The sequence below is a fragment of the Bubalus kerabau genome, chromosome 1, assembly GCF_029407905.1.
Source record: "Bubalus kerabau isolate K-KA32 ecotype Philippines breed swamp buffalo chromosome 1, PCC_UOA_SB_1v2, whole genome shotgun sequence".
Taxonomy (NCBI): domain Eukaryota; kingdom Metazoa; phylum Chordata; class Mammalia; order Artiodactyla; family Bovidae; genus Bubalus; species Bubalus kerabau.
Window position 1 is genome coordinate 126876675 of NC_073624.1, and position 24666 is coordinate 126901340.

Below are 24666 nucleotides of genomic sequence, written 5' to 3' on the forward strand. Positions count from 1 at the left end.
TGCAGGTGTGGACTTCAGGGGCAGGCAGGTCTCCCCGTGGTCACAGTGGGCGCCCAGCGCCATGACTACTGAGGACATCCTCAACAGCCACCCGTCAAAAGGAGCCCCGTGCATTTTTAAAAGGGTGGGGACAGAGAAGAGGTGGGAATCACTCTCTGACTTTTGTGACATGGTTGAGAAAACTTTCTCAAACGAGGGGGGAAATTGGGTAGAGCTAGAGCACAGCTTTTATTTTTAAGATTTACTGAATTCCTAAGAGTTTTTAAAAATTCCAGATGTAAAACTTCTGTTATCAAATTGTTGAAAATAGCACAGATTATCTGGTCTTACCAAAAAGGGAAAAATCTGGAGAGCTGGCCAAGGCAACATTAACCAGCTTCCAAATGATTCTGGAAAGAGTGGGAATGCTGCCCTTTTGTTTAATCTCCCCCTTCACCACACCACTTTGGAAAAGACTTGGGGATTCTTGGTTTGTTTGTTCTGTCTAATCCACTTTACCAGTTGTCCAGAAAATCAAATCCTGTCTTCAAGATGACATTACTTGAGCTGACCTGTAGAAGGGACAAAAACACCAAAGTAAGGCATGAGGCTTTTTTCAAGTCAGCACAATCTAAAAACAGCATCTCATTTAAAATGACCCAAATGAAATAGCATACTTCATCTCAGAGGCTCCCTGACCTCAATTTGCCTCATTGCTGGGAACCAGAAAATTAAATAAAGCTCAGTGCAAGCCAAACTCTGCCAGGATCCAACACGTATCCCTTTCTGTCCCTTTCTGTCCCCAGGCATGCCTGAGGGCAGCCTGTAGACCCCACCTGGAGAGAAAAGGAGAAAATGTATCTTTTCTATTTCTGAATGAGGAGCATGTTTAAATTTAGTCACCGTGGAGTAAGAGAACAAGTTAGGAAGATATAGTCTTTCTAATATAAAACACACATACACAGTGACAGACAAAGCAAACCACCAAGTTGAGGGAGTGAAAAGTACAGAGAAAGGATATAAAACTTCTTTCTTTCAGATTATGTGGCAGGTTCTGGAGTGATTTTCCCTGACCCAGGACCATTCCTCAGGTCACAGACTGCCCACTTACAGGATATGGGGTTGGTTTAAAGGGCCATCTGTGAGCTGACTCAGACACACTTCCACAGCCTTCCGCCAGCCACCTGAGACCCTCCTGCTGGGTCTAACACAAGTACATGTTTACCTGGTGGCTGCAGCCTTCCTGGGCAAGGAAGCCTTGAGTCTGCGCCCTCCGCATGCTGCCGATGGAAGGCGCCACAGAGGCAACAGGGACAATGGGCTAAGCAGCCCCCCTGAGGCAGGTCTCAGGCCTTTGCTGCCCCTCAGACTGAGCCAGAGCCTGAAAAGCCAAAGGGGCTCAGGCATACATTCCTTTTCCTGGTTTCCTACCAGTGTTCTCGGTGCAGCCACATTTCACTCTGCTCTGCACTCACAAATCAGTTCTTTCAGAGGATTTCATGGGCTCTGTCCCACATTCCACCCCACTCCCCACACAAACACTTTCCTGCATCTCTTTACAATTAAGACTCTCACATATCTTATATAAATGCTTCCCCCAGAGGAAGACCCCACTGCAGACTCAACAGAGCAGTGGGCTGCCTGAGTCTGTGAGAGGGAGCCACTGGGCAGGAAGCCAGCCTCAGGGCCAGCATCACAAGGCGGTGTTCCTCAGGGACCCAGGGGCCCGCATCACCCCATGGCCGTCCTCCCTGCGCCTCCCTAGAGCTAAGCAAGCACTGCAGTGCATCCAGAAAAGCTCTGAAGGTCAGGAAGCAGTAAAGCTCTGGCAAGTGCCATCCATCTCCATGAACAAAGCCTTGCTCATCGCCTCACCCAGGTCCACGAGTAGGCCACCATCTTCCCCCAGACATGGTTCTCAGACATGCCTTGTCCAAGTATCTCTTTGTTCATTATAAAACAATGTCTCAAAACCACAGCCTCCTTCTGAAATACTACTACCTGTTTATTTGGGCTTCCCTGGTGGCTTAGCAGTAAAGAATCCGCCTGCAATGCAGGAGCCACAGGAGACGTGGGTTCAATCCTTGGGTCGGAAAGATCCCCTGGAGGAGGGCATGGCAACCCACTCCAGTATTCTTGCCTGGAGAATCCCATGGACAGAGAAGCCTGGTGGGCTACAGTCCATGAGGTTGCACAGAGTCAGACACGACTGAAGCAACTTACCATGCGCACATGTGCACGCGTGCGCACACACATTTATTTATTTTGGATTTTAACGTGATCCTTCAACACTAGCTCTGTTTAAAGTCCTAACCAAATACTTCCTTTTCTCTTTGCTGAATTTTCTCAAGTAATGAAGAGCAGCCTAAACGTCAGTGCTCCAGAACACTGGGAAAACATGGAGAAGCCACTTGCACTGCCTGTTCTCTTGCAGGGCCCTTTCTTCACAACTCACTGCACCTCGGCAGTGAGCCTCTCAGATCTTTCTTTTCCTTCTCCTGCATCCCCAGAAAGAAGTCCTTTTCTTAGGACTCCATTTGGGACACCTAACTCTGTTTTGCTTGGAAACGAGAAGCTGCCCATCACTACCGAAGCCAGTCTCCTGTGATGTTCAAACAAGCACAGCTGCTCCTGGTGGAGGTTTGGGGGTCCTGCCTGCTTCCCCATGTGCCCTCAGGACACCTGCAGCTCCCTTCCTCACCCACAGAGCAGCCCAGCCTCCCAGGCCCCTGCGTGGAGCTGGCATTTAAACCCCACCCACACTGCCAGCTTCCCCCTTGAGTCCTCTGCTCACTGCCCCCACGATCTTTCATCACCTGCCCTCACACAAGCAGGGAAGGGTAGGGGGCATCTCAGACACAACCACACAGCAAGTAGACAAGTCACGGCACCCAGACAGGCTCACTGAACACGTTTCCTGCATGTCTGTTGATTGCCGAGCTGTGTGACAACCCAGCAGGCCGCCGAGGGATGGCAGAGGAAGGAGGAGGCATGAACATCTGTGGCCCACCCGCCCACCCCTGTGAGGCAGCCCTCGTCCCTTCAGCAAGGAGACCCTGGCTGAAGCCAGACACCCACCTGTACAGGCACGGGTTCCAGGAGCAGAGCATCCTCCATGTCCTCCGCAGCCTCCATGACCTCGGGAGAGACGGGCTTTCCCACGGGCCCAGACGGCCCGGCTTCGCTTGAGGGGCTGGCGCAGGCCTGGGCGGGCTGGGGACTCTCGCACTCCGTGCTGATGCTGGGAGCGGCCCGCTGCTCCTGGCGGAGGGGGCTGGGCTTCTCCGCCTTCGCCTCCCTGGCCCTTGGCGCGGGCTCCTGCCGGTAACAGGATGGCAGGACCTTCTCCCCTTTCTCCATAGACTTAATCTGGCTGGGGGTCAGCGACTGGAACTCAGCCTCGGGGCCCTCCCCACGGGACCGCTCTGCGTTGATCTTCCAGAAGGACGCCTCCTCTTCCTTCCAGGCAGGACCCAGGGCATCCAGGCTGGAGGACTTGCCGCCCTGCGGGGCCCTGAGGGCCTGCGAACCCTGAGGAGCTTTGGATGCTGGCCTGGGCTCACTGGCGGTGCTGCAGCTCGGCTCTTGGATGGATAAGGAGGAGATGCTGAACTCCATCTGACTCTAGCGGGATGGGGGGAGGGGAGAAGTACAGCAACACCTTCAGTCAACACAACGGGTGTGCCAGCCCAAACATCTCTCCAGGAGCAACCGACCGCCTGCTGTCCCTCTGCTGGAACTGTCTGTCTGTCCTCAGTAGTGATCTGCAGGACTGCCATCACATCCCTGAGACACGGCGGAAGCTTTGAGAGCAAGGCCCTTCACTTTGGATGCTACAAACATCTGAGACTCCTGCCTCTGACTGACAACTAAGGCCTCCGCTTGGTGAGCGGATCACCCACCTGGCTCGTCAAGAGAGATTCCCACACCTTCCTGAGGAGGGTGACTGTCCCCTTGGCAACAAGGAAGGGCACATGGTCAGCATAAGAGCACTGCAGTGAGGATCCAGACCCAAAACCCAGTCCCCACCTCACAGGCCTCTTCCTTCCTGATCGATGACAGCTGGCAAGGGTGGGAAAAAAATCCAGCAGTCAGACCCTGCTTTCCTGGACTATACCAAGAAAGTCAAAGGCAGGCCTCAGTGCAGCTGCAAAGATCTCACCACCCCCCATGCCCCTCCGTCCCACACTCTGCCTTCATGCCTGCTAAGGACTGCATGTTCGTGTGCCTCAAATTCCTAAGTTGAAGGCCTAACTTCCAAAGTTAGTATTTGGAGACAAAGCCTTTAAGAGGTTTAGGTGAGGTCATGAGGGTAGAGCCCTCATGACAGGATTAGTGCCCTTATAAGAAGAGACAGAGAGATGCTCCCTCTCTACCGCCTAAGGACACGGTGAGAAGATGGCCATCTGCAAATCAGGAAGAGGAGTCTCTCCAGGACCAACCTGCTGGCACTGTGACCTTGGACCCCTAGCCCCAGAACTGTGGGGAGTGAACATCTGTTACTGGAGGCCCCCATCCTGCGGCATCTGCTGACAAGACAGGCGTGCTCTCCTCAGCATTGCCCTGCTGCTCTCAGCTGATCCTGGTCCTCTTAGGTGGGGAACCCCCGAGGGCAAGGCCATACCCCACATCCAAGTGCCCCCCAGACACTGCCTTATTCTGATGCTGCCAACCACTAAAAGCAGTAGGACTGAGCTGGGCATACTCAGTCGCATCCAGCTCTTTGCAACCCCATGGACTCTAGCCCACCAGGCTCCTCTGTCCGTGGGATTTCCCAGGCAAGAATACTGGAGTGGGTTGCCATTTCCTCCTCCAGGTGATCTTCCCAACTCAGGGACAGAACCCACATCTCTTGAGTTTCCTGCATTGGCAGGTGGATTCTTTACCACCACACCACCTGGGAAGGCCAAGATTGAGCTGTATGACCAACAAATCACTGGGTGGAAACCTAACCCCTCTGACAATAGTGCACCCTGGAAGCTGTTCCCAAGTCCTACAGGGCAAGCAATCTGCTGCCTCAGTGGCTCTAAAATCCACCTGGAACACTGCTCTCTTCCTCTCTACTTCTACTCTCGCATACAATCCCTTCTTCTTCTTCTTTTTAAAATAAAGGTATTAGGACCTCCCTGACGGTCTAGTGGCCAGGACACCAAGTTCCCAGGGCAGGGGGTCTGGATTCAATCCCTGGTCAGGGAACTAGATCCCACAGGCTACAACTAAAAAGACTCCACATGCCACAACTAAGACCTGTCTCAGCCAAATAAATAAAGAAAGAAAAATAATAAAAGTATTAAAACTATATGCTAAAATTTGGGGAGTTAGAAAAAAACATTCATAAACTTTCCCTCTTCCCATAATCTCTATTTCTTTTTGTATTTTCATGTACTCTTTTTCAGATATGTGTTTTATGACATTGCAGTTCTGCTATGCATATAATTTGGGTATTGTTTTTTCACTTAGCACCATCATCAATGGTGGGGTGTGGTCTTTGTAACCATTCGTTTTAAAGGGCATAAAAAATTTCATTCAGTGGCTGTCCCACCATCTACTTTCCCACTTTCTTCTTATCAGACAATTGGCTACTTCTAATTTTTGTTGTTATAATTAAGGCTGCCATGAACATCTTCTTGTATATAGCGCTCCCCATTTGGAGTTCATTTAGTCAGACAGATTTCCAGAAGTGAAATACCAGACTACAGCAGGTTTAAACCTTTCTTCTATCATGATTTTGGATGCATACCAAATTTGTTTGCCAGGGGCTGCCCCAATTTTTAATGCTGTTCACTATATATCAGGGTAGCAATTGCAGCCACCAGTTCCCTATTAAAACATGGTTCTCTGTTACTTTAATACATACACCTTCACTTAATAAATGGTGATTCCAATCTAGTTTTTATAAACAGCACTCTCCCAGGAGTCTCATTACTGCAACATGTTGGTCAGGACAAGGATGGAAATACTGCTTTTCCCACAGAAGCTGGAGACCTGAGCCCAGGGAGCTGCATATGTTCTATTTGGCTGAGACTTTTCCTCAAACCCCAGATTCTGATAGCCCCTTTGAGATGATGAGGCCACAAGGAACTCTAGCTATGAGCACAGGCTGCACTGAAGCTCAGGGTTATAAGATATAAAACCCAAGACACGACATCAAAGCTCAGGTACTGGGGCTCCAAACAAATGCAGATTCTGAGTCCACTCAGCGCTCCAGACACAGTTTCCTTTCTTGATGGGTTTTTCATCTAAAAAGTTTTTATTCTACAAAGGAGAAAAATGGAGGTTTGGAGCAAACGAGTGAATTGTCCTAGGTCACATAAGAGATTAAGAGATAGTCCATTAAGAGGTTGTGTGGCTGGGTTTCCAATCTGGAGCAAGTGATTCTAGGCTTGCAGCTATGCTGGGCATCACATCATGTATAAAAAGCCAGTGGCTGCCATGGACAATGTCTTTATAAACACCAGAGATCCTTATATAGAGCAGGATTTCTGTATGTCAGTGACCTAATCTGATTTTTAGGTTTCTGAGGGAATCATTCTCAAATACTCCATATTTCCATGCGTGCGTGTGTGCGTGCTCAGTTGCTCAGTCATGTCCAACTTTTTGAGACCCCATGGACTGTAGCCCACCAGGCTCCTCTGCTCATGGGATTTTCCAGGCAAGAATACTGGAGTGGGTTGTCATTTCCTTCTCCAGGGAATCTTCTCAACCCAGGGAGTGAACGTGTGTCTCCTACATTGCAGGCGGATTCTTTACCACTGAGCCACTTGGGAAGCCCACATATTTCCAAATTCCACAATAAAATATAGGGAGAATGTGGACATAGAGATGATGAGTTCTTTAAATATGCAAAGTGCTAAAATAAAAACTGCTTGGAATTGAGACTGAGAGAACTGAGTTGAGATTGATCTGGAAATTGTTAGGTAAGAAAAGTACTTATACTGAGCAGTTCATCAAACTTTAGGCTTTTTTAGGATCAACATTTCTCCAGTGGGAAGAAGCCCCCAGAAGCCTGGACTGAACACAAGTCTATACAGAGAGCAGCAGCAGGCCAAGGCAAGGACCCTGGGGAGGGAAGCCAAGGACCCTGGGGAGAGTCGCAGTGGCTCCAGGGCTGCTTCAGGCCCTCCATCAGGACACCCAAGCAGCACTGAGCTGGAAGTGACAAACTGCAGCACAACCACGGAGGCTTCCATGGCTCCTTGGGCCACCGGAGCCCTCGTGACAGCTCCTCTGGGGAGGGTGACATCTGGGTAGAAGAGGGGGCCATGCTGAATTGGGGTGGCTACCTGGTTTGGGGCACTCTAAGGTGAAAATGGGAAAAATAAGAACTTACTAATATAATTCAGCTCCTAAGTCTTTTTTTTTTTTAACCAGGCATTTGTTGTTTTCCATTCTGCAAATAGAATTATGTAGCCCCCTTTTAAGAAACAGTCTTCCTTGATCAGCTACACTGGTAAGGGTCTCTTACCCTAAAGCAAAGGGTTGTGGTTTGTGTTGAAAACACATGCCTGGGGACTTCCTGGTGGTGCAGTCAATAAGAATCCGCCTGCCAATGCAGGGGACATGGGTTCGATCCCTGGTCCGAGAAGACTCCACATGCCACAGGGCAACTAAGCCTGTGCACCCCAGCTACTCAAGTCCCTGTGCCTCGAGCCTGTGCTCCACAAGAGAAGACACTGCAGCGACAAGCTGGCACACCACAACCAAGGGTAGCCTGCCGCCGGCCACAACCAGAGAAAGCGGTGCAAAAAAGAGCACTCAGCGCAGACAAAAATAACAATAAGATAAAAAACAAAGTAACACGTGCCTGTTGGGAAGGGGCGGGGAAGGAAAAAGAAGAGGGACAGAGGGCCTTTTTTTCCTAACTACAGTTCATCTTGCTTGGCTCCAAGACCCCAGAATACCAGCAAAACTGGACCAGGACACAGTGAAAAATGGCTCCTGGTCATTTTCAAAGACACTGTTGTCGGGGTCACAGAGAAGCAGCATCTGCACTGCAGCTCCCCTTGTGCTTTAGAGGAGGCGTCCTTGCTTTTGCTCCATGACTCCAGCGCCCTGGGCAGTCCTTCCCTCCCAGACCAGGACTCAGCCTGGCCTGTCTCCTGCGCTTTCTCCTGGGACGAGCCCCAGGCCCTGGGTCCACTTTTGAAGAGCCTTCTGCTCACCGGCTCAAAACCAGAGCCACAATCACCTTCTTCCCGGAACCTGCCCCTCTCAACAAAGGGCAAACACACAAATGACCCAACCCAAAACTGGGCTCTTTTCTTCTCCAGTAAAAACGGAGTAATGATTATCCTTACCTCCCTAGACTGTTGTTTTAGAACCAGACTTGGCACATAGTAAGTGCTCAACAAATGCAGGCTACTGGGCTCTGCTCCTCTTCTGCCTGGCCAGAGGTATCTCAGCTCCCTGGGGGAGGTCAGTATCGCCCTCTGGGCACTGGCCCCCTCCCGCCTTCCTCTGGCCACCAGGGGAGTAAACCAAGTGCCTGCAGCTGGGACACGCAGGCAGTGTCTGTGCCCAGAAGTGAGTGAGACTCCGGAGCCCCATCCTGGCCCACTATCAGGCGTGCAGTCTGAGCAAGACACTCCCTGCAGGGACATGGTGTAGCCACTGTGCTGTCCCGTAGGCTCCCCGTGAAATCTCTGACCTCATCTTTCCCCACACCCCTGAGGCTAGGAAAGGGGGTCTTCTGACACTGGAGCCAATCAGTGAGAAGGAGGGGACAGCCCAGCCTCGGACCTGGCAGGCCAGCAGGGGGACCACCTCCAGAGCCTGGGATGAATGCTAGAAAGTCAGGGAGCTCTCGTGCGATGTTCTCCATCCTGGAAAAAAGTCAGTTTCTCCAGGTGCAGAGGAAGAGCTCTCAGGAACCCGGTAGCCACATTGAACTGGGTCCAGCAATGGGGTGCCTCGTGTAAAAAGCAGCCCAAGGTCAATAGCTCCCGACTCAGACAGCAAGTACCCCATGGGGGTACTCAAGCCCACAGTCTCACACAACAGGGCTGAGACGGGAGAGGTGGGAGTACTCAGGAAGCCCTCTCCCTGTACACTGATGCTGAGGACCCCACCTGCAACCTCCCAGGTGATGGCGAGAGCCCAGGGCTGTGTACCCGGGGGGCTCAGGCCAGCTGGGCCAAGCCTGGGTGTCAGCTGCCCATGTGGGGACCTGGGTCTCAGCTGGCCACGTCTGTTCTAAAAACAGAAAGACCACAACTGAGCCCAGGCTCTATTTTTACGTCCCACTCACTGGAGAGGAATGTGTAATATTTCAGTAAAGGAGGGTGCAGGCAGCCAAAACTAACTGTTTGGCTTGGCAGCCTGCGGCAGATCTAAACTGTGGAGACAAAGGCTGTAGAAACATTGTTAGAAAATATAATAGTTTACTAGAGCAAATCCTCATAAATTCACAAACCGTTTAACATTTATCCTCCCCACCTCCCCCTCCAAAGAAGGAAGAGGAAGAAGAGGGGAAGATACTAAAAACTTAGAATCTCAAAATTAGCAGAATGACAACCTGGAGGAGACAGCAAGGCCCAGCCACTGAGACTGGGGGTGTCAGACCCTTCAGGCAAGTGGGGCCTGGCGGATAGAGCCTGGGACCACTAGCCCCTGATCCCGAGGCCCTGGGTGTTTTCCCCAGGGAGCCAGGCAGACAATAGGGAGTTCAGCACCATTCCACCCAGCTGTTGGGCTCCATGGCAATGAGAGCTTGGAGAAAACCCCACAGATGCCCAAGAGGAGGCGAGTGTGAGGAGCTGTAGTCATCAGGTCATGGGAAGAGCAGCCTCTGCCCTCCAGGCCTTGTCACCTCATAGGGATAAGATGCCGCAGCAAAGACCAGTACCAACAGCACGAATGCATGCCCATCCAGTGCGGTGCTCCTCAGAGGGGACACAGGAGGGGGAGGGCCACAGCTCAGGGTGAAGGATACGGTCTGGGCTCGGACGTCCAGCCCACCCACCTCACTCAGCCTTCAGTTTCCTCATCAGTAAAAGGATGCATTGTTGGGATTTGTCAAGGAAATGCCCCCGAGGTGCTCACCACAGATCAGGGCCTGTGGGATCTGCCAGGCTGCTGAGATGACTGGGCAAACCATAAGGAACAGGATCTGCTCTGGGCCTGCATGGGGAAGGCAGTGGGGCTGGGCAGGATGAGGGCAAGGGCGGGGTGGGCCAGGCAAGGAGGCAGGAGACATCGGGTCTGTGAAGCGGGGCTCAGGGCTGCAGGAGAGACCAGCAGGAAGGACCCTTGGGGTCAAAGAAGCAGGCTGGGCCCTGGGTTGAAGAGGCTGACAGGTTACTGCACCCATGAGAGAATGGAAAGGTCAAGAGCAGGGGACCACAGGTCTGCTCTGGATCTCAGGAAGGTAAGTGAGAGGCAGGGACATCAGGGAAGGAGACTTCACTGCAGGGAAGAGACGGGGGTCTCAGAAAGGGGATGCAAGCAGGAGTGTTGCTGTGATGGGGGGATGGTACGGCTCCATGGCCCCCTGTTTCTCAGAAACTTTGGGCTGGCAGTGAAGAGGGAGAGCCAGGCAGAGCCATAACTGGGAATCCAGGGAACCCTCCACATACGGATAACCTGATGGAACACCCTTCTGTCCCCCATGGGCAGGTGATGCCTGCAAGCCACAGGCAGATCCAAGCTCCAATCTCTCTTCATTGATTCCCCTGCCTGCCAGTTACGGCCTTCTCTGAGCCCCGCTGTCCTGGCCCACACCAGGAGTAGTCACACTGACGTCCCAGGGTGGAAGACTTGAACATGCCTGCAGTTCCCCGACCTCGGTGTGTGGAGATGCTTTTGTGCCCGGGCATTTACTTCTCCTCCTGAAGAGGGGCTAGGAGGCCTCCCTACTGTGGGCATGGTCTGTGCTGACCGTTAAAGATCAAGGAGCTGATTCCCACCCAGCTTACTTACTGTCCCCAGTGAGGCGGCTGAACCTCAGGGGAAGAACTCGGGCAGACAGAGGAAAATTCCAGACAGCCTGGGGAGGAAAGCACGGTGGGGGTGGGGTCCCCAGAGTCCAGCTCCCCAGCGCCAGGGCCTGACCTGCCGCTGTAGGAGTCTCCTCTAAACTCCCCAGCCCAGAGGGACTAGGAATGCCAAGAATCCTCTCCTCCCCTCTGTGGAACATTCCAAGGCTGAGTGTTTTCCTCTTGAAACCTCAGGAGCATGAGACAGGAATCCACCGTGAGGCCCTCCAGGCCCCCTCTGGGCCGCCACACCTGCGAGGCTGACAGATGAGGGGGAGCATGACGACCAAGAGCGCCTCACCGGCTGCGACAGGCACTTCTGCCTCTGAGCCTCTCCTTTCCATGGGCAAGATGTCAGAGCAACAGAGGCCCCAGGCCTGGCACAGTCTACGAAGGAAGCGACCCAGGAGGGGAGGGCAGGCTAGAAGACTGAGCAGGAGCCAAGGAAGTGAGAGAGTCATTTCCTAGGCAGGTTGATAAGAAGTCTAGGGGTCCCCAAGGAGACAGGGGTCTGGAATTCTCAAGGAGGAAGAAAGGACAAACTTTTTTGTCCCTCTATATTCCTTAGGATTATATAACAATAATGTATCCTGTTTGAGGACAGTCTCTGGAAAAAACCTTCTGGCTAATCCTGTTATCTTAAGGTGTAAATTGTGGGAGTAGGTCTAGTGAGGTCTTTATAACCTCCAGACATTCTTTTGATTTACTGTAATAACTATTAGAGAGTATATAACTCCATGACTAACACTAGCAAGGGGGTACTCTTTCTGCCCCCTTCTGATGCCTATGTCAGAAGCTTTCTCTATCTCCTTTATACTTTAATAAAACTTCATTACACAAAAGCTCTGAGTGATCAAGCCTCATCTCTGGCCCCGGATTGAATTCTTCTCCTCCAGAGGCCAAGAATCCAGCGTCTTTTCTGTGGTTCAGCAACAACCTTTCAGAAGATCGACTGTGCTTGCCCACCATTAAGGCCTCTCCTGATCAGAGCTGCCTTTCAGGGACAGATGACACTAGCTTGTCCATCCTCGGCAGGTCTCTGCAGAGTCCTCTGCCACAAGCTAGCCTCAAGGAAGGAGCCTAGGCAGAGGTGCAAAAATTGGGAAGAAATCCCAAATCCCTGAGATTAACTCTGTGCCGGACAGTCATGACCTCAGGTCAGGCTGACCCCAGCCTCAGCTAATCTCTTGGTGGCTGCTGACCAGGGATCCAACCTGTGCCCCCTGAATTGAAAGTAGAGTCTTAGAGACTGGGCCAGCAGGGAAGTCCCCCTTTCTGCAGTCAGAGCCGAGAAAGAGCTAGGCCCTGAGTGGCAGTCACTAAATGTCTGCAGAAGTGGCGGTCTAATGGTTAAGACTTGGCGCTTTCAATGCAGGGGGCACTGGATTGGATTGGATCCCTGGTCAGGGAATTAAGATCCCACATGCCGTGTGGCATGGCCAAAAAAAGAAAATGGGGGAAAAACGTCTGCTGAAGTGAACAGCTGCAGAAGGCATGAGATCATATCTACCAATGTGCATGTAGATATGTGTTAACTGCATGAGGGAAAATAACTGAAGGAGTGATTGTGTGCCTAAAGCTGTCCTCCTGTCCCCAAATGCACTCATCCCCTCACTGGGCTGTTTTCTGAGAGCAAGTGATTACTCATCTCTGAGTTTAAGCATAATGTCTGACCCAGAGTAGATGTATAATCAATGTCTGCTGAATTTTTGAAAAATCAATGAATGGTGTCATAGAGACAGGAAGTAGAAGGATGGTTACCAGGGGCTGGAGGAGGGGGAAGTGGGGTTTCTGTTTATAGGGAATAGAGTTTCAGTTTAAGAAGATGACAGACGTCTGGGGATGGACTGTGGCAATGGCTGCACAACAGTGGGCACTCGCAGATGGTTAAGATGGTACGCTGTATGTTAGGGATATTTTATTATTTTTATTAATTAATAGCAACAACAGCAGTAACCATTTATTGAGTGCTTATTACTTCAAGGCACAAATGTTCACTGATAGAGCTAATATTAACATGCTTGTTTTATAAATGAGGCCTCAGGAGGTTAAGTGTATGCTCAGGTCACATAGCTAGTGGGTTACAGAGGCTGGGTTCAAACCTGGACCCCCCATCTCCAAAGTCAACATATTTAAGCACCATGTCACATGTGTTCAGAGCTCACGACTCCCATCTGAGCCCCACTTTATTTTTTATTTTTTAATTTTATTTTTAAACTTTACAATATTGTATTGGTTTCGCCAAATATCGAAATGAATCTGCCACAGGTATACATGTGTTCCCCATCCCAAACCCTCCTCCCTCCTCCCTCCCCATACCATCCCTCTGGGTCGTCCCAGTGCACCAGCCCCAAGCATCCAGTATCAGGTGCATCGAACCTGAACTGGCGACTCGTTTCATACATGATAGTACACATGTTTCAATGCCATTCTCCCAAATCTTCCCACCCTCTCCCTCTTCCACAGAGTCCATAAGATTGTTCTATACATCAATGTCTCTTTTGCTGTCTCGTATGCAGGGTTATTGTTACCATCTTTCTAAATTCCATATATATGCGTTAGTATACTGTATTGGTGTTTTTCTTTCTGGCTTACTTCACTCTGTATAATAGGCTCCAGTTTCATCCATCTCATTAGAACTGATTCAAATGAATTCTTTTTAATGGCTGAGTAATACTCCATTGTGTATATGGTATATTTTATAACAATTAAAATTTAAAAATAAAAATTTAAAAAATCAGTGGATGATTGACAATCAAATGAAATGATCTGGCGTTAGGGCTGTCAGAGCATGGAGTCTTAGATTCAAAACGACACAAATTCTCTGCAACTCTCCATCAGAAGCTGCAATATATGTCCTCAAACCCCAAACCTGAGTTGGACTAGGCCTCAATTAGACCAGCAGAACAAAGCAGAGGGGACACTTTGATACACTTTCGATACCTAAGCCTAAGCCTAGGAGGGCCTTGTCAGCTTGCACTCTCACCCAGGGGGACTCTTCAGCTATCATGTAGCTCACTGGATACATGTGGCCCCAACCGAAAATGGGAGAGAGGCTATCCTCAAGCAGCTGGTTCCCAGCTGCTGTCTGGTAACAGGTCCATGGAAAGACCAGCAGAAGAACAGTCTGGCTGAGCCCTGCCCAGACCACTGGCCCACAGAATGAGGAGCAAAGAAATAAACGTTTCAAGCCATGAAACAGTGGGGTGTCTGTCATGTATCAAAGATTTCAAATGATGAAGGGCCACCAGCCCTGCAGTTGGAGGTCAGGGCCACCCTGCCCTGGCTAACCTGCCTCCTGCAAGCAGCTCTCCAAAGAAGGTCTCATGAGTCTTTAAGTCCTAAGGAAGAGTGTGACAACTCAGGGAGGCAGGCACTTGACTTTTGGCTGGGGAGAGGTGAATGTGGAATGCTGACTGGTAAGGACAGGGTAGGGGTGCGGTCCTTTGCTCCTTGGAACACTTTCTGGAACACTTGGAACACTTGGAATACTTACTTCTACAAAGTCCTGACTTTAAACCACATAAGTTTGATTTTGAGAGCTCAAACAGACAGGTGAGGACACAGACAGCCTACCAGTTCATGAAATAAGCTGGTTCTCTCACTGGAAGGGAACATGAAATGGAATTCTGAGCCACAAAGACCATACCTTTTACTGAAAAGATACAAGTTAAAATGAGCAAAACAGATCAACGTGATTCTGCCAAGCCTTCTCAATTCATGCAGGTTCCCAGGAGGCCTGGATGCCACCTGCTACGATTAACAGCAGCACGAGCGTAACCCATGCTGGCTTATGTCAGCACACTTTGTTCTAGAGACCTTTTCCAGGCACCTGTTCCCACACTGAGCCTCATTCACAGCAGCTGCCCTAGGCGCTGCCCGCTCCTTGTCCCAGAACGTCATCTGCATTGTGTTAGTAACATAAGAAACAGCCCATCCCACAAAGGGCTGACTCGGGAACATTTAACAAGCTAAATTCTTATGAAAGCAGATATCCCCAGGGGAGCACAATGCACGTAGGGCTTGGGGCATTTTAACTAATTAGATTTCTCGGTCTTCATCCCTGAGTCATCATGAAACCTATGGCCCAGTCCTGGAACATCTGTGCTGCCTTCTGTGCCCCTGTCCACTCCGACCTGCAGACTGCCCATCTGCCTGTTACTAGACGTCATCTAAAGGATTAGTGCTTCTCAGGTCCCCATCTGGGGGACCCACAGAAAAGGAACAGCGGTGGCCCTGATGAATGCCAATGTAGTGACGTACTTTCCACCCATCTCCAACCTCCTCTGCTGTTACTGGACAAGGGATTTGTTGTTGGATTTCAGAGCTCTGAAACTGCAATTCCAGGCTGCTCCTCCATATCCCTGGCTCCCTCCCGCCCGCCCTCGGCCACCCCTTAACCAGTGTCCATGTCCTGAAGGATTCAGCTTCCAGGCACAACTCTGTCGCTCGCCCTGCCCTCTGTTTAGACTTAGGTTATTCATCTGCCTCAGAAATTAAAAAAAAAAAATAAAAAGACACACAGGATGCAGATGTTTGCATCTTTATTTTTAGGACGTTTAGGACCCATCGTTCTGGTTCCCTGAAGGCAGGAGTCTGTGCTTGCTGAATGAACATGTTCATCTGCATTAATGCTAAGTATTCTCAAAAGCCGCCTCCTAACTCTCACATGAGAGCCACCTTGGCTTTCGCAGGCTTCCTCATCCTGGGGCATCGCATCACTTGAGCCAGTCAGTGTTGGTTACCGTGCCACCTGTGGGCAAGGACGCCAGCTGTCCGGGTCCGCTGAGGCCCTTGTCAAGTCTGTCATTTATTCTTAGACACAGACCCCCATGTGAGGGCCGCTCAGACTTGAGTCACTTGTAGACCCTCTCATTGCTTCATCCCACTCTGACCCACCCTTCCTACAGCCCCGTGGAGGCCATTGAACACTGGGATGAACAACTGTAGGGACAAGAACAAGCCCCTTCATGGTCACCTCCATCATGCAAAGGACCCTCCAATACAAGCAGCAAGTGTTCTAGGATTCAGAGAATCCTGGTCTTTTTCCTTGGATTTGAAAAAGCTACCTTTTGGTCATTTTGGATTTGAAAAAGCTACCTTTTGGTCATTTTGCTACTTATTAATGCACTTGTTCTGGGACAACTAGGGAGAATGGGGAAATGGATCAAACCAGTGAAGCTTGATACTCTTAAGCAACTTCGGCAACAATAACACTGATAGCAATGAATGAATGACTGGACACCAGCATTCAGGGGTCCAGGCTGGGTTGTCCATGTGTATCCACTGGCTATTCCAGCTTCACAAGGTACAAAGAACAGTCTCTCCCTCCTCTCTTCCACACTCAGGAGTCTCTGCCTTAGAGCTGATTCTTCCAGGCAATTCTGATGGATCTGCACTCTTGCCCCCACATCCACCCAACTTGCTGTCTCTGTTGCCCTTCTGATTTCATTTTAATAAAAGCTCCTTTTATCCCACCCCCACCAAAAGCTTCCCTCAAGGCCTTGTCATATGGACCCTTGTGCCACCAACCCCCTCACTTTAAATCCATCACCAAACCTAGCACCTAACCTAGCACAGGCCCCGCCCCACCTCCTCTCCTTTCCTACCAGCAGGGGATGCATCTGACCTCCTAAGTGCTAAAAGGAAAATACCTAACACCACATCACTTTTTACAAAAGATAAACAAATCTAAATTTAATCCAACTTACCCTTGTTTCCCAGGAGAAAGGGGCAGAGTGCTCATCTTGCCAAGTTATGTCCTGAAATAAAAATTCAAGAATAAATCTGAAATCCAAACCCAAACATACCCTGTGCAAACAACCACCCAAGGCCATAGGGGAACCAAAATTTAGGAAGAATCCCAACTCCTGGCTCTGAACAAGCCTGACATCATCACACTCTGCAGAGAATGTGTTGACCTTTTGGGTCTGGCTTCCCCTCACTCTTCAGACCGAGGCTGCCAGGCACGCCTGTCCCCTGCCAAGCGATATTAGATGGATGCCTGGGAGTCCCAGGACAAACTTGGTGACAGGGAAGCTGAGCAGAAAGGGAACACAGCTTCTGGGATCAGGTCTCAGCCCTACCAGCGATTAGCCATGTGGCCAGGGCATGATGACTTAGCCTTTTGAGCCTCAGTTTCCTCATCTGTAAAAGGAGAATCACACTTGCCTTGCAGGGTTGTTGTGAGGATTAAATGAGGTCATATATGAAAGGAATGCTTTCGAACACATTGGAATAGACCCTGATACTGGGAAAGATTGAGGGCAGGAGGAGAAGGGGACAACAGAGGATGAGAAAGTTGGATGGCATCATTGACTCAATGGACATGAGTTTAAGCAAATTCTGGGAGATGGTGAAGGACAGGGAAGCCTGGCCCTGCTGCAGTCCCTGAGGTCTCAAAGAGTCAGACATGACTTTGTAGCTGAACAACAGTGAAAAGAATGTCAGAAAATTATTTGCAGTCAATATCAGTACCCAATTTTTAAATTGAACCCCACCCCCACTCCTAATAAGTGCCTCCCAGAAATGTGAAAGGCAATGATCAGCAAATCAATGAAGAAAATGCAATTATAATGAAAACTCAGAATCATTCTGACCCTCACAAGCAGAACAGGATAAAAGGAGCCCTTCAAAATAGTCACAAGAATTTGACCTTGCATCCACCAGCCTGAACAAAAATCTCCTTCTCTCGGCTACTTCTCCACCCTTCCACCTGTATTCCTATACTACCAAATGTCTCATCTGCGTCCAGCTTCTATTGGGGATCATATTTTCTGAACCAAAAACTGGGATATCTTGGGTGATCCAGACTGAAAATGGGATTAGATAATTGAATTGACTGTCCTTGCATAAAGCACCCCAGGTACATGGTGTCTTCCCACCAGAAGCACTCCTTGCCCCTAGAGGTAGGTCACCTGGCTTCCCCTCCTCCAGGAGGCGGCCCAGTTCTGCAAAGGGCCCGCTTTTTTTAGTACAAACTCCATCCCCAGGCTCAATCTCTAAGCTATGTCTCCTATCACTCCTGACTCTCAGGCAAAACTTCTAAAACGTGAGGCAACATGGGCCACTGTGTTCCCATTGTGCAGTTAAGCCCACATTTATGCCTCAATTTACAAACTGTGTCCCTCCAAAAGTAGAAACGTGAGCTAACAAGTCTCAGCTAAGGGGGCCCTGAGTCCAGGTATGTGTGGTCAGGAAGTGGGAGAAAAGTGTAGTTGAGCTAAATGACCTGAAAGTCCTTAAAATTCTATGATCTCAGGACCCTCTAAGTTCCTCTTAGAAGCAAGACAACAAGAGTTTGTCAGATGGGAAAAATAAAGGAGGCTGATGGGATGTAAGTCCCCTTTATTCTAGATTTGGACCAGTGAAAAAAGGACAAAGGGAAACCAACTGGCAAGTGTGTTCCCTCTGTCTGCGGGAGGGACAACCCAGTGGCCACCTCAGGGGACAGAGGAGGTGCGTGGAGATTCAGCGGGCATGCAGAGACAGAGCAGGGAGCAGGATCACTGGTAAAAGCAGGACACATTCCTTCTCATGTGATATGATCAATCCTCTGAATATTAATTATGCAGCTTGAGTCCCTTTGAAATCTGCAAAGAACAGAGTAAGAAGGTTTGGGGGTTTGAAAGGTGAATGAGTGCAAGACTCTTAGGAACAACATTCTTTTCTATTTTTCCAGCTTTTCTCTACAGTAATCCTGGCCTATCTTCTTCCCTACCAATATACATATACAAGTTATAAATGTATTCCTCCTTAGGCAATTTTGTGAATGAAAGAAAAAATGAAGATGAAAAAACAATATTACATGAAATAAAAAATTGAACAGGAGTAAAAGAGGGAACCAATGAAATACGCTTTCTGTAACAATGCTTCATTTGAGCTATATTTGATCATTCTCGTTCATATTGTATACTTTTAAAAGAATTAGTCCTCAAAATTCCTTGGTGAAGAATTTGGTAATCAGTAAATATATTTTATAAAACCTGATAAACAAACATGAAAGGAAAGTTTTATTGGTAGTCATCTCTGATTGACATGGATAATATGTCTAAAATTTGTATATGTGCTCATGGAGTAATAAAGAATTAGTTATTGTTTAAAAAAAGAAAAAGACTCTTAAGAGCAAAGACGTAGCCTGGAGCATGGTAAGCCAGCAGGCTCCAGTGGCTGCAGCCCGTATTGGCTGAAATTCCAAAAGGGCTGCAGACAGACGGGCACCCTGTGATTTCTCCACAACTTGATGTCAAGTCAATAATCTTTTGTTTGCTCCAGCAAGAAACTGAGTCGAGGGGCAAATTCCTTAGATTTCTGCAGTTCCAAGCTCATAAAAAAATAATAAAGCACTTAACAAAAATAAACACGCCAAACAAAAATGGGATTGAAGCTCTGACGTCAGCCCCTGGCCGGCGGCGGAGCCCAGCCACAGGCAGCACCGGCAGCAGGCGCGGCTCTCGGCCGCTGGGCGCACAGCGGCGTCAGAACCGCAAGGTTCTAGAAATGGACAGTGGTGCCGCTGTACGGCATCGTGCGTGTAGCGACTGGACACCGAAAACAGCGGCGAGAACGGTCACCTTTACGTTATGAATATTTTACCACAATAAAAAACTGAATGTATTATATGACTCGGACTATACAGCATTCTGGAACAGGTAAAATTATAGAGACAGTAAGAAGATCAGTGGTTGCCAGGGTTAAATGGAAGGAGGGATGAGAAGGCACAGAGGATTTTTAGGACAGTGAAACTACTCTGAACATACTGTAATGGGGGATACTTTTCTCAAAACCCAGAAGCTACAGCAGCAAGAGTAAACTGCAGTGTAGACTATGAACTTAGGGCAATGATGATATGTAGGTTCATCCATTGTGACAAATGTCCCAGTCTGGTGGGGCACGTTGGTATTGGAGGAGGCTGCACATGTGTGACGGTAGGGAGTGCGTCAGAAATCTATACTTTCTACTCACTTTTGCTGGGAACCTTACAATGCTCTGAAAATTAATTTATTTTTCAAAAACAAAGTGACCCCTCCCCACTCCAAAAAAAAAAAAAAAAACCTGACAAGGGTAACAAATACTAAAAGTATCATTTCCTAATTACTTTAGTCTGTCTTCCTATTATCTATGCTCCTGACATTACTTACATCCCTTGTATCTGCAAGATAGAAAGTGCATCTGTAACAACACAGTGGGGTTGCTGCACCTCCCTGACTGGCTCGGATTCCGTGAGCCACCTTGGGGCTTAGACAGCACCTAGGGGAGCATCTCCATGGCAACCAGTGGGTGCTCCACAGCAGGGCTGCTCCCCTCACTGCCCTGACGCCAGATGCTGAACATTTCCCAACACAGCACAAGCTGCAACCAATACCAGACACCCTGAAATTCACTACATTCTACACTAAATGCAATTTTCACTATTAAAATTTTTAAGGATTTTGGTCATCTTGCCTTTGAAATTATTTGGCGACAGTAACTCATCTAGAATGGGTTGGTTTCTCTGTAAAAGTCCTGACTATTCCAAAACTATTCTAAAGTGAGAAATTCTGGACTTAAAATTCATTTCAAAGGTGAAATGTTATAAATATTAGCCTTTCCTCTATGACTGGATACTAATGAGTCATTTCTTCTTTTATAACTTCCTTCCCAACTTCAGAGCCAATGAACTTCATCTCATGTCCAACACCTGTGGAGGGGGACAGCACCTGTGGAGGGCCGCATCCACAGTGGATGGCCCTTGGCCAGGCCCAGAGGCCAGCCTGAGGAAGCGGGGCCAGGAGCACGGGCATTACAAAGCAACTCTGAGCTTCCCCTCCACAAAACCAGGTCGCTAGCAGCCGGCAGACAGGGAGACATGCCTTTCCTACAACAGTCAAAAGAAGTGCTTCGGAGACCCCTGAAGCACTCTGAGAGTCTTGCTTCCTCTCCAGGCCTCACTGAGGGACAGGCTGGGGACCACTCTGTAACCTGAAAAAACCGCACCTTCCTGCAGATGCCCTCTCTCTGGCACACCTGTCCCAGGCAGCCTGAGGGGATGGCCACTTCCTAGGTCCTTATCAGTCTTGGGTCCATGCTTGTGCCATTCATAGACACCAGATTCAAGGCTCTCTAAAGAGCACTCTTAGCTTGAAGTTTTCAGATGTAGCTGTAAATCAGAATCACGTAGGGTGCTGGTTTAACAGGCAGAAGCTGTGGGTCCCACCCGACATAGTTATAGAAAATCAACAGCTCCCTGTGTGTGTGTGCTCAGTCATGTCCGACTCTCTGCAACCTCATGGACTGTAGCCTGCCAGGCTCCTCTGTCCATAGGGATTCTCCAGGCAAGAATACTGGAGTGGGTTGCCATGTCCTCCTCCAGAGGATCTTCCCGACCCAGGGACTGAACTTGTATCTCCTGCATCTTCTGCATTGGCAAGCAGATTCTTGACCACTGGTGCCACCTGGTTATGATCCAACAACTCCCTAAGTCATTCTAATGCAGCTGTTCCCATGGGCAGCTCACTTACTTCAGTCCTCCACAGGACACCTGACTCCCGCTTCTCATGGAGGCACCTGGCCATACAGGCTGCACGTGCTGACCTCCAAGGCTCAGGCGTCCACCTCTCTGCCCAGGCCACCCCACCTATAGAGGTGGCCTCAATCAATACTGCTACATGGCTCTCATCATTCCCAAGTAAGGATTTCTAGTAAACCAACCTGGATGCCGGCTGTTCTCACAAGAGGCCTGCGGTTTTCTGGGCTGGCTCTCACCCACCCCACTTTGAAGCAGGCAAAACCATGCTCTATGTCATCAGTATACTAACCAAAGCAAACAGTCTCCTAAACACTGCAAGGCCTCAGCAAATCACGTCTAAACGCTGCTAAAGAAATATCAATAACCTCAGATATGCAGATGACACCACCCTTATGGCAGAAAGCAAATCACCTCTAAAGGCCTCAGCAAATCATGTCTAAAGGCTGCTTTAGAGATAAGAAAGCCTCCCTCAATGATCAATGCAAAGAAATAGAGGAAAGCAATAGAATGGGAAAGTCTAGAGATCTGTTCAAGAAAATCAGAGATACCAAACAAATATTTCATGCAAAGATGGGTACAATAAAGGACATAAATGGTATGGACCTAACAGAAGCAGAAGACGTTAAGAAGACGTGGCAACAATACACAGAAGAACTGTACAAAAGAGACCTTCATGACCCAGATATCCACGACGGTGTAGTCACTCACCTAGAGCCAGACAGCCTGGAATGCAAAGTCAAGTGGGCCTTAGGAAGCATCGCTACAAACAAAGCTAGAGGGGGTGATGGAATTCAAGCTGAGCTATTTCAAATCCTAAAAGATGATGCTGTTGAAGTACTCCACTCAATATGCCAGCAAATTTGGAAAATTCAACAATGGCCACAGGACTGGAAAAGGTCAGTTTTACATCCAATCCCTAAGAAAGGCAATGCCAAAGAATGCTCAAACCACCACACAATGCACTCATCTCACACGCCAGCAGCGTAATGCTCAAAATTCTCCAAGCCAGGCTTCAGCAGTACATGAACTTCCAGATGTACAAGCTGGATTTAGAAAAGGCAGAGGAACCAGAGATCAAATTGCCAACATCTGCTGGATCATCGAAGAAGCAAGAGAGTTCCAGTAAAACATCTACTTCTGTTTTATTGACTATGACAAAGCCTTTGACTATGTGAATCACAACAAACTGGAAAATTCTTAAAGAAATGGGAATACCAGACCACCTTAACTGTCTCCTGAGAAATCTGTATGCAGGTCAAGAAGCAACAGTTAGAACCGGACATGGAACAATAGATTAGTTCCATATGGGGAAAGGAGTACGTCAAGGCTGTATATTGTCACCCAGCTTATTTAACTTATATGCAGAGTACATCATGAGAAATGCTGGGTTAGATGAAATACAAGCTGGAATCAAGATTGCTGGAAGAAATATCAATAACCTCAGATACACAGATGACACTACCCTTATGGCAAAAAGCGAAGAGGAGCTAAAGACCCTCTTGATGAAAGTGAAAGAGGAGAGTGAAAAAGCTGGCTTAAAACCCAACATTCAGAAGACTAAGATCATGCATCCGGTCCCATCACTTCATGGCAAATAGATGGAGAAACAGTGGAAACAGTGGCTGACTTTATTTTGGGGGGCTCCAAAATCACTGCAGATGGTGACTGCAGCCATGAAATTAAAAGACACTTGCTCCTTGGAAGAAAAGCTATGACCAACCTAGACAACATAGTAAAGAGCAGAGACATTACTTTGCCAACAAAGTTCCATCTGCTGCTGCTGCTGCTGCTAAATCGCTTCAGTCATGTCTGACTCTGTGCGACCCCATAGACGGCAGCCCACCAGGCTCCCCCGTCCCTGGGATTCTCCAGGCAAGAACGCTGGAGTGGGCTGCCATTTCCTTCTCCAATGCATGAAAGTGAAAAGTGAAAATGAAGTCGCTCAGTCGTGTCTGACCTTTAGCGACCCCATGGACTGCAGCCTACCAGGCTCCTCCATCCATGGGAGTTTCCAGGCAAGAGTACCGGAGTGGGGTGCCATTGCCTTCTCCAAAAGTTCCGTCTATGCAATGTTATAGTTTTTCCAGTAGTCATGTATGGATGTGAGAGCTAGACTATAAAGAAAGCTGAGCACCGAGGAATTGATGCTTTTGAACTGTGGTGTTGAAGAGTCTTGAGAGTCCCTTGGACCCAACCAGTTCATCCTAAAGGAAATCAGTCCTGGGTGTTCATTGGAAGGACTGATGTTGAAGCTGAAACTCCAATACTTTGGCCACCTGATGCAAAGAACTGACTCACTGATGCTGGGAAAGATTGAAGGCGAGAGAAGAAGAGGACGACAGAGGATAAGATGGTTGGATGGCATCACTGACTTGATGCACATGAGTTTGAGCAAGCTCCAGGAGTTGGTGATGGATAGGGAAGCCTGGCGTGCTGCAGTCCATGGGGTCACAAAGAGTTAGACACGACTGAGCAACTGAACTGAACTGAACTGAACTGAACTAAAAGGCTGCTTTCATTTCATTCTTTCCAGAGTTCAAAGGTTACATACAACTACCGCAACAGCATTTCTAATAATGCCTCTGCACAACTACAATAAGATGTAATCATAAATACTCTGATGTCGTAGAGTCAAAATATGGTGTGCTGTTTGTTAAATTTCTCCTGCCACCTAGATGGCTCTCTTAAAGTTAGAATCCCCAACCATTAAGCTCCCCAGAAATACATCTAATTTTTCTTAAGTGGTTCAGGAGCAGTGCTCACTGGAACCATACATTCGCATTGTCCTCCTAAGTCCATAAATTGGGGGAGTTTCCAGTTGATTGATAGATGGTTGCATTTTGGCTTAAAGTTAAGAAGTTTAAACTGTGAAATACTCCAAACTAGAGAAATGACGCTCAGATGGTAGAGCCTGCAGGAGTGGGACAGACACTCCCTGTGTTGCTGACTGTCTCATCCCTTCAGGGATGTCGGCTGCCCTGGGCCTCTTGGCACATCCTTCACCAAGCACCTTCTTCCTGATGATCTGCTTAGTGTCAGTCTGTACCTCAAATTCACAGGAGCATGTTAAAAACAGAAGGGAGGGAATCATACTCCCTGGTATTTAGCCGAATGGATTGAAAACTTCAGTTCAGTTGCTCAGTTGTGTCGGACTCTTTGTGACCCCATGGACTGCAGCACACCAGGCTTCCCTGTCCATCACCAACT

General features: G+C 48.8%; 1 protein-coding gene across 4 annotated transcripts in view; it reads right to left on the reverse strand.

Annotated features, from left to right (window-relative positions):
- Window positions 1–204: 204 nt before the first annotated feature.
- The window catches only part of C1H1orf198 (chromosome 1 C1orf198 homolog), a 32368-nt gene continuing 7906 nt past the window's right edge, over window positions 205–24666 (reverse strand). For all 4 annotated transcript variants that reach the window (XM_055587930.1, XM_055587938.1, XM_055587942.1 and 1 more), the window contains 3 exons: window positions 16664–16714; window positions 3058–3603; window positions 205–551 (listed from right to left, as the gene is read on the reverse strand). In XM_055587930.1, the coding sequence (XP_055443905.1) occupies window positions 495–551; window positions 3058–3603; window positions 16664–16714 (654 nt within the window). In that variant the 3' untranslated portion in view covers window positions 205–494. The remainder of the gene's footprint in view (window positions 552–3057; window positions 3604–16663; window positions 16715–24666) is intronic.